At 41.1% G+C, this 16,073-nt stretch overlaps 1 protein-coding gene across 1 annotated transcript; it reads left to right on the top strand.

Annotated features, from left to right (window-relative positions):
* Positions 1 to 42: 42 nt before the first annotated feature.
* Positions 43 to 15,004, top strand: LOC110494115 (myosin heavy chain, fast skeletal muscle). Its single transcript, XM_021568862.2, has 38 exons — positions 43 to 98; positions 1,271 to 1,483; positions 1,603 to 1,746; positions 1,836 to 1,992; positions 2,095 to 2,122; positions 2,245 to 2,365; positions 3,749 to 3,841; positions 3,926 to 3,989; positions 4,083 to 4,181; positions 6,080 to 6,183; positions 6,380 to 6,518; positions 6,679 to 6,947; positions 7,034 to 7,204; positions 7,287 to 7,599; positions 7,735 to 7,805; positions 8,007 to 8,094; positions 8,197 to 8,314; positions 8,439 to 8,562; positions 8,985 to 9,121; positions 9,233 to 9,488; positions 9,605 to 9,847; positions 9,932 to 10,108; positions 10,228 to 10,373; positions 10,471 to 10,561; positions 10,667 to 11,056; positions 11,132 to 11,258; positions 11,348 to 11,466; positions 11,574 to 11,770; positions 11,864 to 12,047; positions 12,140 to 12,305; positions 12,702 to 12,826; positions 12,944 to 13,252; positions 13,335 to 13,664; positions 13,770 to 13,940; positions 14,058 to 14,162; positions 14,244 to 14,339; positions 14,561 to 14,695; positions 14,814 to 15,004. The coding sequence occupies exons 2-38, from the start codon at positions 1,283 to 1,285 to the stop codon at positions 14,832 to 14,834; spliced, it is 5,829 nt and encodes a 1,942-aa protein (XP_021424537.2). The 5' UTR covers positions 43 to 98; positions 1,271 to 1,282; the 3' UTR covers positions 14,835 to 15,004.
* Positions 15,005 to 16,073: the final 1,069 nt, after the last annotated feature.

Below are 16,073 nucleotides of genomic sequence, written 5' to 3'. Positions count from 1 at the left end.
TAGAGGAAGCTGTAAAATACTAAACAAATGGTTTGTCTTTTCAGGTATTCTGTTTAAAGGCTGCCAGAGACCTACCTGCACTGTTGGTGTCTGACAAGGTAAAAACATTTTACTTTGCAAGCATTACATGTAGTTATAAAATGTTACATTTTTGTGTTATCACATATACAGTACCAAGAATGTTAATTATTAGTTACTAATTTGGCTAATGTCCTGTCATTACAATTGAATAATTGTTTTGTGTACCTTCAGTTACCTTCAGTTTGTGTATCTGCAGTTCAAACCAAATCACATTTTATTGGTCATATACACGTGTTTAGCAGATGTTATTGCGGGTGTAGCGAAATGCTTGTGCTTCTAGTTCCGACAGTGTAGCAATGTCTAACAAGTAATATCTAACAATCTCACAACATATACCCAATATATACAAATTTAAGAAAAGGAATGGAATTAAGAATACATAAATATTTGGACGAGCAATGTCAGAGCGGCATCTACTAAAATACAGTAGAATAGTTTAGAATACAGTATATACATATGAGATGAGTAATGCAAGATATGTAAACATTATTAAAGTGACTAGTGTTCCATTTATTAAAGTGGCAAATAATTTCAAGTCCGTGCATATAGGCAGCAGCCTCTCTATGCTAGTGATTATGGCTATTTAACAGTCTGATGGCCTTGACCTTGAAATAGTTACCATAGTAGTCATGAAGTGACAACATACCTTAAGGTTAACTTAGTGTATAGTGTTGTATGCTGTCAATGTGTCCAACCACCACTCAAGTACCATTCAATGATTCCCTTTAGTCAGAGTGAAGTCAATACTTTACAGTGGGGTTATATTCTCTTTTTAAGACGTTAATAATGAGAAAGATTCCAACTCTTTAAAGGCATCATCTGTAACATCTTGTTCAATGATCATTTCAACTAATGTACCCACCACAGGAGGCTGCTGAAGGGAGGACGGCTCATAATAATGACCGGAACGGAGCGAATAGAATGGCATCAAACACATGGAAACCAGCTTTTAGATGTATTTGATACCATTCCACAATTCCTCTCCAGTCATTACCACAAGCCCATCCTCCCAAATGTAGGTGCCACCAACCCAGTGATTCTCTGTGAATAGTCTATAACTTATGCCGCATGAGCTTAGTACAACTGACTTAACCTATCATAAGTCAAAATCTAAAGTCGTATTTCTCCATTGTTTATATTTTGTAGGTATCTGAGTCTTTGTTAACAACAATGCATTACATTCTAACAGTAAAGAGCCACCATGGGGGACTCAGAGATGCAGTGCTTTGGCGCAGCGGCCATTTACCTCCGCAAGCCGGAAAGGGAGAGGATCACGGCCCAGGCCGCTCCCTTTGATGCCAAATCAGCTTTCTTTGTGGTTGAGCCCAAAGAGATGTACCTCAAAGGGGTTCTCCAGAGTAGAGAGGGTGGCAAAGCCACTGTCAAAACGCTATGTGGCCAAGTAAGTGATATAATGTATCTCCATCTCAGCACTCTAATAAAAATGGATTAGTACATATAAGGTAAGTAACATTTTAGATTAATAATTCATCTCTTTTATGTGTATTTTTTTGGGCACAGACCATCACTGTAAAAGAGGATGATATCCACCCCATGAACCCTCCAAAGTACGACAAAATTGAGGATATGGCCATGATGACCCACCTCAATGAAGCCACGGTGTTGTATAACCTCAAAGAGCGTTACGCAGCATGGATGATCTACGTGAGCTTAAATGAAAGATAATCTAGCGGTCAAGACATGAATCAATGGAGAGTTGAAATGTTAACAAACATTATTCCCTTCTATTACAGACCTACTCTGGGCTGTTCTGTGTCACTGTGAACCCCTACAAGTGGCTCCCAGTGTACGACCAGTCGGTTGTGAATGCTTACAGAGGCAAAAAGAGAATTGAGGCCCCACCCCACATCTTCTCTATCTCTGATAATGCCTATCAGCACATGCTCACTGGTATGCTCACTTATTGGTGCAATTTAAATGAACTGAAAAAGAGAAGGCCTCTTTATTGTCTCGTCACCATAGGCTAATCTTTGATATTTTTCCCTCTTGCAGATCGTGAAAACCAGTCAATCCTCATTACGTAAGCACCCGTGTCTGTGCAGCCTAATGAACGTATCAACTTCATTGAGTCTTTAGTCTTCAGTCATTTTGAACAGAAAACAACTGTGTAAAGTGTTTATTTTGAGTGTTTCCTCCCCGTAGCGGAGAATCCGGTGCAGGAAAGACTGTGAACACTAAACGTGTCATCCAGTACTTTGCGACAATCGCAGTGGCTGGAGGCAAGAAGGAACAAGCAGCAGCTGCTGCTTCTGGGAAAATAAAGGTGAGACACATTATTGTATATACTGTGCAAATACAGTATGTCAAGATTAAAGTAGGTTGATTTTAGGCAGAGGCATCATGCTATTGTAATTTTTTTGTGTGGGTACTGATGACCAAATTTGCTATCTTTAAATGTATTATTCAGAAAATAAATAATATTGTTTAGGCCTATATTTGTTTCAGTACAAATGCATAAAACTGAAAGTAGTGCGCTTCCTTATTCATTAAAAAATGTATATTTTAAGGGTATTTTGACACTTCATTTAGTGTTGGTATCTGAAAGGAAAGAGGGATACAGGCAGGTGGGAGATGTAGTTGGAAGGGTGGATGCAGGGATTAAACCCCTGGCTCCAGTGGGGAGCTTTGTACACTTGATACGGCTCTCCACAACGCCCATCAGTTTCAAAGGCCATGGCCCAATCCAAAATGGATCACGAAACCCAACGCATTTTGACAGGAGCAATCCATATGGTAATAGCGTCATGTTGCGCTCTCACAGGCCAGGTTTCACCATGTCGCTTATAGCATCTCAGATCTACACAATTGCGTTCTAGGGTCTAGGGCACAGGAGGTTGGTGCCACCTTAAATAAAGTCTAGTTATTTGTTACATTTGACTATGTAAAACCTAGCAGTACTACTTATTTCTCTAAGAGTGAGGTGGATTTAGAGCATTTAGCAAAAAAAACGTATTTGTGTCTATGAAATGAAACCATCAAGTGATAGATTTTTATTTATTATTTTATTGTATTTTACCCCCCTTTTTCTTCCCAATTTCGTGATATCCAATTGCGACCCAATTACAATCTTGTCTCATTGCCGAGGCGAAGGTCGAGTCATGCGTCCTCCGAAACATGATCCGCCAAACCGCGCTTCTTAACACCCTCCTGTTTAACCCGGAAGCCAGCTGTACCAATGTGTCGGAGGAAACACCTTCAACTGACGACCAAAGTCATCCTGCAGGAGCCAGGCCCGCCACAAGGAGTCGCTAGAGCGTGATGAGCCAAGTAAAGCCCCTCTGGCCAAAACCCTCCCCTAACCCGGACGAAGCTGGGCCAATTGTGGGCTGCACTATGGGGGTCCCGGGCATGGCCGGTTGTGACACAGCCTGGGATCGAACCCGAGTCTGTAGTGACGCCATGGCATGGGGTTTTTCAATGACAGACATGACCGCTGCGCCACCCAAGTGATGGATTTTACACAAATACATATCATTGAACAACCCCATGCCATGATTAGATAGTGAAAAAAACACACCAATCTCTTTAATCATTTCTTTAAACAATAAAAGCGAATTTCCCAATGTTTCTGAAAATGTATATATTGTATAGCGTTTTGGAATGAAATCCTTCATTTATAAAGTTTGCTGTATCATGTCATCTCTAGGGCTCGCTGGAGGATCAAATCATTGCAGCTAACCCTCTGCTGGAGGCTTATGGTAATGCCAAGACTGTGAGGAATGACAACTCCTCCCGTTTTGTAAGTAATGTTAAAATGCCGCTTCACATTACTTGCTGCCTGTTAAAAACTTGAAGAACTACTTACAATGTCTCGACTGTTCAGGGTAAATTCATCAGAATCCATTTTGGAACTACCGGAAAGCTGGCTTCAGCCGATATTGAAACTTGTAAGTATCTTCATTTTTTTCATACTTTTTATTTACATCTAAAAAATGTATGTTATACAACACACTCTTAACCATGCTATACTTGAACTACAGATCTGCTGGAGAAGTCTAGAGTGACATTCCAGCTGTCTGCTGAGAGAAGCTACCACATCTTCTATCAGCTCATGACTGGACACCAGCCACAATTGCTGGGTGAGAGACAAATACAGAAATATGACATGGGATTCATAAGGCCAATAGGGCTACATAAAAGCCTGTTAAACTCTGAGAAGTTGTTCTGGTCCCTGTACTGGGTCTGGTGAGTTTGGGGGTTACCCCCAAATAGGGTACACCCTGATGGTCATTGCAAAGCAATACATTTCCTTCTCCATCCACATTACCTTGTATGCATCCTCCACATGCACCCTTGACAGTGGTGTAAAGTTCTTAAGTAAAATATACTTTAAAGTACTACTTAAGTAGTTATTTGGGGTATCTGTACTTTACTTTACTGTTTATATTTTTGACTACTTTTACTTTTACTTCACGACATTCCCAAAGACAATTATGCACATTTTACTCCATACATTTTATATGACACCCAAAAGTACCCGTTACATTTTTTATGCTTAGCAGGACAGGAAAATTGTGCAATTCACGCACTAATAAAGAGAACATCCCTGGTAATCTCTATTGCCACTGATCTGGCGGACAAACGGACTCACAAAACACAAATTCGTTGCTTGTAAAATGTGAGTGTTGGAGTGTGCCCCTGGCTATCCATAAAGTCAAAATATTTGCTTAAGATAAGGAATTTGAGATGATTTGTACTTTTGATACTTAAGTATATTTAAAGCCAAATACTTTTAGACTTTTACTCAATTAGTATTTTACTGGGTGACTTTCACTTGAGTCATTTTCTATTATTTTACTCAAGTATGACAAGTGGGTACTTGTTCCACCACTGACCGTTGATCTAGTTCACTCATTTATAATAGGAAAAGTGATTGGGAAAATACGTTTGAAGTTACCTCACCTGTCTGTGTCTTGTTTTTTAAAAAAGTATCACTTCAAAGGCCTGATTTCTTGGGTCATTGTAAGATGTCAGGCTTGAAAATCTGTTCAGCCATTTTGGCACTGTGACTCACTACCCAAACCAAACAGTGGCCAAGATACGTCATATGATTTCTTGCTCCCATCTAGTGGACGAACTGGGAATCAGACAGGTGGCATATTTACACACTGGATAGATAGACACTTCAGCTTTCTCCTCATAAATGATGTATATGGCACGATCGTTATAAGGAGTGGACCAAGGCGCAGCATACGTAGAGTTCCACATATTTGAATGAATAAAGTGAAACTTAAACAAATACAAAACAATAAAGAGTCAACTAACCGTGACGACAATTCAGTGCTAACAGGCAACTAAACATAAACAATATCCCATAACCCACAGGTGGGAAAAATGCTACTTAAGTATGAGCCCCAATTAGAGACAAAGGTAACCAGCCACCTCTAATTGGGAATCATACAAATCACCAACATAGAATATCAAACCTAGAACCCCGCATAGAAAATATAAACTAGAACAAAAACCCCATGTCACACCCTGACCTACTCTACCATAGAAAATACAGGTTTTATATGGTCAGGACGTGACAGTATATCATTCCTCTAAGACGAAAAAGGATTCCTGTGAGACGAAAGATTACTTTGCCCTGCGTTTTTTAAATGTCTGTGTTCCTATGGAAATTTGAGCATGTTTCAAGTGACAACATTAGGTAAAAGATCTGACTTTTTAATAAATATTAAATATAAAATATATCCTTTTGGAACAGTAATTGGTGACATATTTTATGTCAAACCTAGACTTTCAAATGTTTTATTCCCCAACATTGGACAAAATATATCTTGGGCTCTGTAATAGTCACATTGTTTCTGACACCTTTATCAGAATCCCACAGTTCTTAAGACTTGTGGTTTTGTAACCAAAATGTACTGTATGAGGGTAGTATACAATATCATGTGTCATTTAGAAAATGCCACCAAAGAGTGTCAGCGTTGAACAGGTTAATAACGTCACTGTTAAACATGTGTTTATATTCCAGATGCTCTTCTGATCACCACCAACCCCTACGACTATCCCATGCTCAGTCAGGGTGAAATCACTGTCAAGAGTATCTGTGATGTGGACGAGTTCATTGCCACTGACGCAAGTCAAATTGACATATGTTATTTCATGCCATAATTGTTTGTTCTTAGCATAATGAATCATATTTTTTTTCTTTCTGGAAGTGTACTTGAAATAAGTGATGTGTAGTGTTCTTCCAGGATAAGAGGGAAATCAACTTGCTTTTCAAGGAAGTCCATTTTGTGTAAACATAGCCCACCTCTACTTTAAATCACAGGAGGCCATTGACATTTTGGGCTTCACTGCTGATGAGAAGATTGGCATCTTCAAGCTGACTGGTTCTGTGATGCATCATGGGGCAATGAAGTTCAAGCAGAAGCAGCGTGAGGAGCAGGCCGAGCCTGATGGCACAGAAGGTAAAATCAGGAATCTCTGGCGTTGTCAAACTGGTGTACATTACATGCATGAAATCAAATCAATATTTACTCAACTTGGTGATTGAAATATCTGATCTTTGTAAAAAAAAGTATGATCTTTGTAAAAAAAAAAAGAGTACAATTTTACCTTCCATCTTAGTGGCTGATAAAATCTCCTACCTCATGGGCCTGAACTCCGCTGACTTGCTCAAAGCTCTGTGCTACCCCAGAGTGAAGGTCGGGAATGAGATGGTGACCAAGGGGCAGACTGTACCACAGGTTGGCAACTCGGTTATGGCCCTCTGTAAATCAGTCTATGAGAAAATGTTCTTGTGGATGGTCGTCCGTATCAATGAGATGTTAGACACAAAGCAGGCCAGACAATTCTTCATTGGTGTGCTGGACATCGCTGGATTTGAGATCTTTGATGTGAGTGGTAATCAAATCGCTTTTCCTTCCAATTTACACTAACTACCTGACTTAATGCACTACCCTAAATATTTTATTTTCTTCAGTACAACAGCTTGGAGCAGCTTTGCATCAACTTCACCAATGAGAAACTGCAACAGTTTTTCAACCACCACATGTTCGTACTGGAACAAGAAGAGTACAAGAAAGAGGGAATTGAATGGGCGTTCATTGACTTTGGTATGGACTTGGCTGCCTGCATTGAGCTTATTGAGAAGGTACGCATAATAACAATTTCTTAAATCAATATTTTTCTGTAAAAAAGCCTGGTCTCTATTAAAATTATTCTGTTCTCAACAGCCAATGGGCATCTTCTCCATCCTTGAAGAGGAGTGCATGTTCCCCAAAGCTTCTGACACTACCTTCAAGACCAAGCTGAATGAACAGCATCTTGGCAAAACTGCCGCCTTCCAAAAGCCAAAGCCTACCAAAGGAAAGGAGGCAGGGAAGGAAGCCCACTTTGCCCTTGTGCACTATGCTGGTATTGTAGAATACAGTATCACAGGCTGGCTGGACAAGAACAAGGACCCCCTGAACGACTCTGTTGTGCAACTCTACCAGAAGTCTACAGTCAAACTGCTGGCTTATCTCTATGTAACTCCAGCAGCCGATGGTAGTGTTCACTGTTCACACAGATTTTTTGAAAATATTTACATAAAGCCTAGTCATGGCATTAGCACATTCAGTAAATACTAACACATTTTGCATCCCTGTAATGCTGGAATGCATCTTTTGAATATACAAATAGAGGCTGCAAGCAAGAAGGGTGGCGCCAAGAAGAAGGGTGGCTCCTTCCAGACAGTGTCTGCTCTGTTCAGGGTATGTGTTAATCAAATATTGAGAGGATTTTCCTTTATGATGGGAGAGGGGAAATATTATAATTGTATTCATATCATAATATGTTTAAGGTGTGCGTGGATCTGAAATAGCTTTTGTTCAAAATGTTTGAGATTCAACAATTGAGTTTGGAGTTTGCAAGGGAAATGTTTATTGTTGGTTTAAATATGTTTAAACTTTCAGGAAAACTTGGGCAAGCTGATGACCAACTTGAGGAGTACTCATCCGCACTTTGTGCGCTGTTTGATTCCCAATGAATCAAAGACACCAGGTAAGTGCTAAACATCTGGAAATAGTTTTTAACCCTGTGAAGAAGAACCTTGTTGTAAGTTTTATGAAAATAAATGAGTAAAACATTACATTTGTCTACAAGGTCTGATGGAGAACTTCCTGGTCATCCACCAGCTGAGGTGTAATGGTGTACTGGAAGGCATCAGAATCTGCAGAAAGGGCTTCCCCAGCAGAATCCAATATGGTGACTTCAAGCAGAGGTAATTACACAGTACGCTTGAAAAGTCAGCCATCGTCAGTGGTTGCAGATATTGTGGCATCCAACACCGCTGTGTGAATACTGCGTGGTATTGATCGATGAAGTTGAACTATCTCTTCTTTCAGATACAAAGTATTGAATGCCAAAGTCATCCCTGAGGGACAGTTCATGGACAACAAGAAGGCTTCAGAGAAGCTCTTGGGGTCCATTGATGTGGACCACACTCAGTACAAGTTTGGGCACACCAAGGTAAAACATTATTCTTCTTACTAATCTCTGGTTGACAGACTACATAACATAAATGGTATTGTAATGTTAACGTCTGTCAAAAGACTGTGGCCTCCAACTACTAACGAGCAATGGTACTTCCGGTACTTTAGTTTTCCATCACTGGTTATTTGGACGTGTCAGGATTGGGTGAAGTTGGTGCTTAAAGTGGGGGCAGAGAGGGGGGGGGGGGGGGGGGGGGGGGGGTGGGCTTTGGCTGAGTTTCCATTTAGGAAGGTGGAGACTGTTTCTCTCATTAGTATCTTTTCTCATATACATCTTCCCCCAGAACCTAATCAAGCATGTGACGCAGTTACATAATATTTTAGTTCTGGGTTTCCGAGATTACTCCTTTAAAAGGTGTTAAAATGCTCTTTGAACCTCTAATAAACACTAAATTGCAGGTGTTCTTCAAAGCTGGTCTGTTGGGTACTCTGGAAGAGATGCGAGATGAGAAACTGGCTTCTCTGGTGACCATGACTCAGGCCCTGTGCAGAGGTTTCCTCATGAGGAGGGAGTATATGAAGATGATCGAGAGGAGGTAAAGGCTTTGCTGGAAAGAAATGTCTATCCATCCTCATTGGTTTACACAGTTGTTGCGTTTATAATTGACTTGATCCAACTATTTTTTTATTTGTTTGGATTTTGACAGAGAGTCTACTTTCGCCATCCAATACAACATCCGCTCCTTCATGAACGTCAAAACCTGGCCATGGATGAAGCTGTACTTCAGGATCAAGCCTCTTCTAAAGAGTGCTGAAACTGAGAAGGAGATGGCCCAAATGAAGGAGACCTTTGAAAAAACAAAGGAGGATCTGACAAAGGCATTGTCCAAGAAGAAAGAGCTTGAAGAGAAGATGGTTGCTATACTGAATGAAAGAAATGCCTTGGCGTTACAAGTAGCATCTGTAAGTAGCATCTGTAGCTGAAGGAGTGGATTAGTACAATGCGCATCAACCCATGTTTATATTTGAGAGTATAATTGTGGAACAAATAATAAAATATCATATAATCACAACTCTAGGAAGGTGAGAGCCTCAATGATGCCGAGGAAAGGTGTGAGGGACTCATTAAGAGTAAGATCCAGCTTGAAGCCAAACTCAAAGAGACAACTGAAAGGCTGGAGGATGAGGAGGAGCTCAATGCTGAGGTGACTGCCAAGAAAAGGAAACTGGAGGACGAGTGCTCTGAGCTGAAGAAAGACATTGATGACTTGGAGCTCACCTTGGCCAAAGTGGAAAAGGAGAAACATGCCACCGAAAATAAGGTTATCTATTTTTCAATACAACCTTTGTGCATCTCTATAGATACAGGCAACCATGTTAATGAAGCATTACATGATTCTACTTAGGTTAAAAACCTAGTGGAGGAGATGGCCTCCCAAGATGAAACCATTGCCAAGTTGACCAAGGAGAAGAAAGCCCTCCAAGAGGCGCATCAGCAAGTCCTTGATGATCTCCAGGCAGAGGAAGACAAAGTCAACACTCTGACCAAAGCCAAGACCAAGCTTGAACAGCAAGTGGATGATGTGAGCAAAAAACAAACTGAATTGAGGGAGTAAAAAGAGGTTATAACTAGTAGTACATTATCCGTATACACATGTAGGTGGATCCACAGTACAATAATGCCTGCTCTCTGTTAAAACAGCTGGAAGGATCTCTGGAGCAAGAGAAGAAAGTCCGCATGGACCTTGAGAGAGCCAAAAGGAAGCTTGAAGGAGACCTGAAACTGTCCCAGGAATCCGTAATGGATCTGGAAAATGACAGGCAGCAGTCAGAGGAGAAGATTAAGAAGTAAGTTGCTGACCAATAATAAAGAAAGCTCGTATATTTTACTGAAAGTACATCAACTTCATCTCCATTCCCTGTTCTTGTGTTCAACTGTACATAGGAAGGACTTTGAGTTAAGCCAGTTTCTTAACAAGGTTGAGGATGAACAAACACTTGGTCTTCAGCTCCAGAAGAAAATCAAGGAGCTCCAGGTTGATTCAAGATGTAGAACTTAACTAAAGTGATTCAAATCTATAAGAATTAATATTTTCAAGTTGGCTTTGCAAGGCCTGAATATATACGACCATGTATTTCAGGCTCGGGTTGAGGAGCTGGAGGAGGAGATTGAGGCTGAACGTGCTGCTCGGGCCAAGGTTGAGAAGCAGAGGTCTGATCTCTCCAGGGAACTTGAGGAGATCAGTGAGAGGCTTGAAGAAGCTGGAGGTGCAACATCTGTCCAGATTGAGATGAGCAAGAAGCGTGAGGCTGAGTTCCAGAAGCTGCGTCGTGATCTTGAAGAGTCCACCCTGCAGCATGAGGCCACGGCTGCTGCACTCCGTAGGAAGCAGGCCGACACTGTGGCAGAACTGGGAGAACAAATAGACAACCTCCAGCGTGTCAAGCAGAAGCTGGAGAAGGAGAAGAGTGAATTCAAAATGGAGATTGATGACCTCTCCAGCAATCTGGAGTCTGTTTCCAAATCAAAGGTAAAAACAACAGGTTTATATTGAAGTGAAAAAACAAGTCATGATCAAATAACTCTAAAACTGTACTTGTTTCAGGGAATCTATGAGAAAATGTGCCGTTCTCTTGAGGATCAAATGAGTGAGCTCAAATCCAAGAACGATGAACATGTGCGCCAATTGAATGACATAGGTGTGCTAAGGGCAAGACTGCTGACAGAGAATGGTTAGTGTGCAAAGAAACACTACTTACCCAAACAAACATCATCAATATATCTGCTAGAAACATATTTCCTACATTGTATCTTCAATCAGGTGAATACGGGCGTCAGCTGGAGGAAAAAGAAGCTCTGGTTTCCCAGTTGACCAGGGGCAAGCAAGCTTTCACACAGCAGGTTGAGGAACTCAAGAGGCACATCGAGGAAGAAGTGAAAGTAGGATAAATCACTTAATAGGTTTGCAAAGAAATACATCAAATGTGTACAAATCGTTTTGAACAAATTCTAAAGAAAGGTTTCTTTCTCTACAAATCAACTGAAAGTCCAAGAATGCCTTGGCCCATTCTGTTCAATCAGCCCGCCATGACTGTGACCTGCTCAGGGAGCAGTATGAAGAGGAGCAGGAGGCCAAGGCTGAGCTGCAGCGTGGATTGTCCAAAGCCAACGGCGAGGTGGCTCAGTGGAGAACCAAATATGAGACTGATGCCATTCAGCGCACTGAGGAGCTTGAGGATGCCAAGTAATTAAAGACATTGAACATGTTCATAATGACCAAAATACCTACAATGGCAAACATCAGAGAAAAAAAAAACATGTTTCTATACCTTTTCAGGAAAAAGCTTGCACAGCGTCTGCAAGACGCACAAGAGACAATTGAGGCAACAAACTCCAAGTGTGCTTCTCTGGAGAAGACCAAGCAGAGACTCCTGGGTGAAGTGGAGGATCTCATGATTGATGTGGAGAGAGCTAATGCTTCAGCTGCCCAACTTGACAAGAAGCAGAGGAACTTTGACAAGGTACCATGAAAGACAAGATGGCAAGGAAAAATGAATGAAATCCACCTATTCAGTCACTAATTTATTCATGAACCTGTTAATGACACTTCCAGGTTCTGGCAGAGTGGAAGCAGAAGTATGAGGAGGGCCAGGCAGAGCTAGAGGGGTCTCTGAAAGAGGCCCGCTCTCTCAGCACCGAGCTGTTCAAGATGAAGAACTCCTATGAAGAATGTTTGGACCACCTGGAGACACTGAAGAGGGAGAACAAGAACCTGCAACGTATGTTTCAAACATTCTGAATCAAACTTAAAGTAACTGTCCAGTGAACATCCCATAAGCTGGCCAATCAGCGGTCTACTCACATGAATATGTTTAATGACCGGTATATGCCCACACCATTTTGTTATTGGGGTACGCCCACATCATTCTAACACAGATAAGCTGTCATTTAACATACTTAATTAAAACAAATTGAAAGGAAATCTATTTCACTCATGTTGTAATTAATTATAGGTCAACTTTCATAGAAATCTGGAAACACTTTAATGTCTAAATGCAATAAAACAATACATGCAGTTTAACATTTTCTTTAAACATTCCAATTAGAGTAAATAGTCTTTAAGCAATCTAATTAACCATCTTGTGTAATAACCACTATTTCCATGTTTCTCAAAGAGGAAATCGCTGACCTGACTGAACATATTGGTGAGTCTGGAAAGACCATCCATGAGCTGGAGAAGGGAAAGAAGACAGTGGAGCTTGAGAAGTCAGAATTTCAGACGGCCCTGGAGGAAGCAGAGGTAAAAGAAAATACAGATAAAATGCCCATTTTAAAAAGGGGAAGGGGAAGTAGGTATAATATATTTTGTTGTCTATTACTCATCTATAACTTAATTGCGATTTTGATACATTTTAAGGCTACGCTGGAGCATGAGGAATCCAAGATTCTCCATGTTCAGCTAGAGCTAACCCAGGTTAAAAGTGAAGTTGACAGGAAGCTGGCAGAGAAGGATGAGGAGACAGAGCAGATCAAGAGGAACAGCCAGAGGATGATGGACTCCATGCAGAGCACTCTGGACACTGAGATCAGGAGCAGGAATGATGCCCTGAGAATCAAAAAGAAGATGGAGGGAGACCTCAATGAGATGGAGATTCAGTTGAGCCATGCCAACCGCCAGGCTGCTGAAAGCCAAAAACAGCTGAGGAACATCCAGGGAGCACTCAAGGTATGGATTTTAAACATCTACTTGAGTCAGGAAGGCTGTGGAACAAATATGATATCATTGACTTTTCTTCCTTTGACCTCAGGATGCCCAATTGCACCTTGATGATGCTGTCCGCGCCTCAGATGATATGAAGGAGCAAGTAGCCATAGTGGAGCGTAGGAATAACTTGATGCTGGCTGAGATTGAAGAACTAAGGGCTGCCCTGGAACAGACAGAGAGAGGCCGCAAAGTGGCCGAACAGGAGCTGGTTGATGCCAGTGAGCGTGTTGGACTGCTGCATTCTCAGAATACCAGCCTTATAAACACCAAGAAGAAGCTGGAGGTTGACCTTACTCAGATCCAAGGTGAAATGGAAGACACTGTCCAGGAAGCAAGAAATGCAGACGAGAAGGCCAAGAAGGCTATTACTGATGTGAGTCCTTATAGCATAAAATATAAATCTAAACTCTTACAGCAAAATGTACTTGCCGATAAGTAACATCCCTATCCATTTCTACATGAAATGCCATGGTGGCAGGCTGCCATGATGGCTGAGGAGCTGAAGAAGGAACAGGACACCAGCTCTCACCTGGAGAGGATGAAGAAAAACCTGGAGGTCACAGTGAAGGACCTGCAGCACCGTCTGGATGAGGCTGAGAATCTGGCCATGAAGGGCGGAAAGAAGCAACTCCAGAAACTGGAGGCTAGGGTAAACTCTAACTACATCATCTTAATGAAAACATTCACACTGACTACTAATGACTCCACCAATGACAAAGGAAATACACTGTAATAACTTGGTTATAATCAAATTATTTCATTCAAGGTCCGTGAATTGGAGAGTGAAGTTGATGCTGAACAGAGACGTTCAGCTGATGCTATTAAAGGTGTTCGCAAATATGAGAGGAGAGTCAAGGAGCTCAGCTATCAGGTACTTTCAACATCTGATGAGAAGTACTCTGTAAAGAGTAATCTTGACCCCTAAGCCATAATCGTCCTTTAATTTATACAGACTGAGGAGGATAAGAAGAATGCGAACAGGCTCCAGGATCTGGTGGACAAGCTGCAGCTGAAAGTGAAAGCCTACAAGAGACAGTCTGAGGAGGCTGTAAGTAAATTGAATTCTTATTATCGTAGAAATACCATAAAACGGCATAGTTTCAACTATGAATTCTAGATTTACTTTGGTATCATTTACTTCACTTTACCTATGGCCTGCAGATATAACGCTCCATAACTTAACTTGTAAGCAGGTTTGAGACTTTAGAATGTCTTATAATAAGGCTTACAGTATATATGTTACATTTGACCAGTTGGTTTGTCTTACAGGAGGAGCAGTCAAACACTCACCTGTCCAGGTACAGGAAGGTGCAGCATGAGCTGGAGGAAGCTCAAGAGCGTGCCGACATCGCTGAGTCACAGGTCAGCAAGATGAGAGCCAAGAGCCGTGAAATTGGCGGCAAGGTACGATCAACCCTTTAATAATAGGTCATTTTGTTGCTATTCAACAAATATGGCTGAGATTAGAAATTAGATTAATGTGATTAATTTCTAATTATTGTTCCCTAAATGTTTCTTTTAGTCCAAGGATACAATGGAGTGATCAGCTTTGGAGAAATGGAGGAAACGAGACATTCACAAGCAACCATACAATATGAATTTCTTGTGAAATGTTTACATACTGTAACTAGTAGGCCTACCCTATGTGTGAACAATGGCACATTGGGTGTGAACACTGCAGGCAGCAGTCAATAAAAATAGCTTGTTATCATCCCTCCTGTGTGTTTCATTCTCAGTTACAAGTCATACAGTGCATTCGGAAAGTATTCAGATCCCTTGACTTTTTCCACATTTTGTTTTTAGACATTTTTTCAAATGTATTAAAAATAGAAAACAGAAATACCTTATTTACATAATATTCAGAATCTTTGCTATGAGACTCGAAATTGAGCTCAGGTGCATCCTTTTTCCATTGATCATCCTTGAGATGTTTCTACAACTTGATTGGAGTCCACCTGTGGTAAATTCAATTGATTGGACATGATTTGGAAAGGCACAACCCTGTCTATATAAGGTCCCACAGCTGACAGTGCATGTCAGAGTAAAAACCAAGCATTGAGGTCGAAGGAATTGTCCATAGAGCTCCGAGACAGGATTGTGTCAAGGTCTGGGGAAGGGTACCAAAAAATGTCTACAGCACTGAAGGTTCCCAAAAACACAGTGGCCTCCATCTTTCTTAAATGGAAGAAGTTTGGAACCACCAAGACTCTTCCTAGAGCTGGCCGCCTGGCCAAACTAAGATAAGGGCCTTGGTCAGGGAGGTGGCCAAGAACCCAATGGTCACTGACAGAGCTCCAGACTTCCTCTGTGGAGATGAAAATACGTATTTACCTGATCAATTTGATATTAATGGTTAACAATAAATATTTAACTGATAGTAAGACATTTCTGTCCTACTAGTGTCTGTGTTTATATGGTCGCCACTGAAGTTCCTTGCAGCTAATCTGGGCATATTGTCACTAGAGATGGCTTGAGCTGACAAATTAATTAAAGACTGCATTACATAGACAAGAATACGTTTTACTAGAGATAGCTTAGGAGTAGAAAAATCCCTCATTGTCTCAAAATCATCCTTGCAACTGGGAAACTAAGTTCAGATAACAACCCCGTGCAGATAACGACAGGATGAACCCAGAGTGGCTTGTTATGCTCCTTGGTCTGCATGGGAGGGGTTGAACCAACCATGACTAAGCATTGTTATTGTCAGCTATATACAGTTGAAGTCGAAAGTTTACATACACGTAGGTTGGAGTATTAAAACTTGCTTTTTAACCACTCCACA

The sequence above is a fragment of the Oncorhynchus mykiss genome, chromosome 17 (assembly GCF_013265735.2).
Source record: "Oncorhynchus mykiss isolate Arlee chromosome 17, USDA_OmykA_1.1, whole genome shotgun sequence".
NCBI classification, from domain to species: Eukaryota; Metazoa; Chordata; class Actinopteri; order Salmoniformes; family Salmonidae; genus Oncorhynchus; species Oncorhynchus mykiss.
The sequence above is the reverse complement of the archived record's forward strand: the minus strand, read 5'-3'. Positions and strand labels throughout refer to the sequence as shown.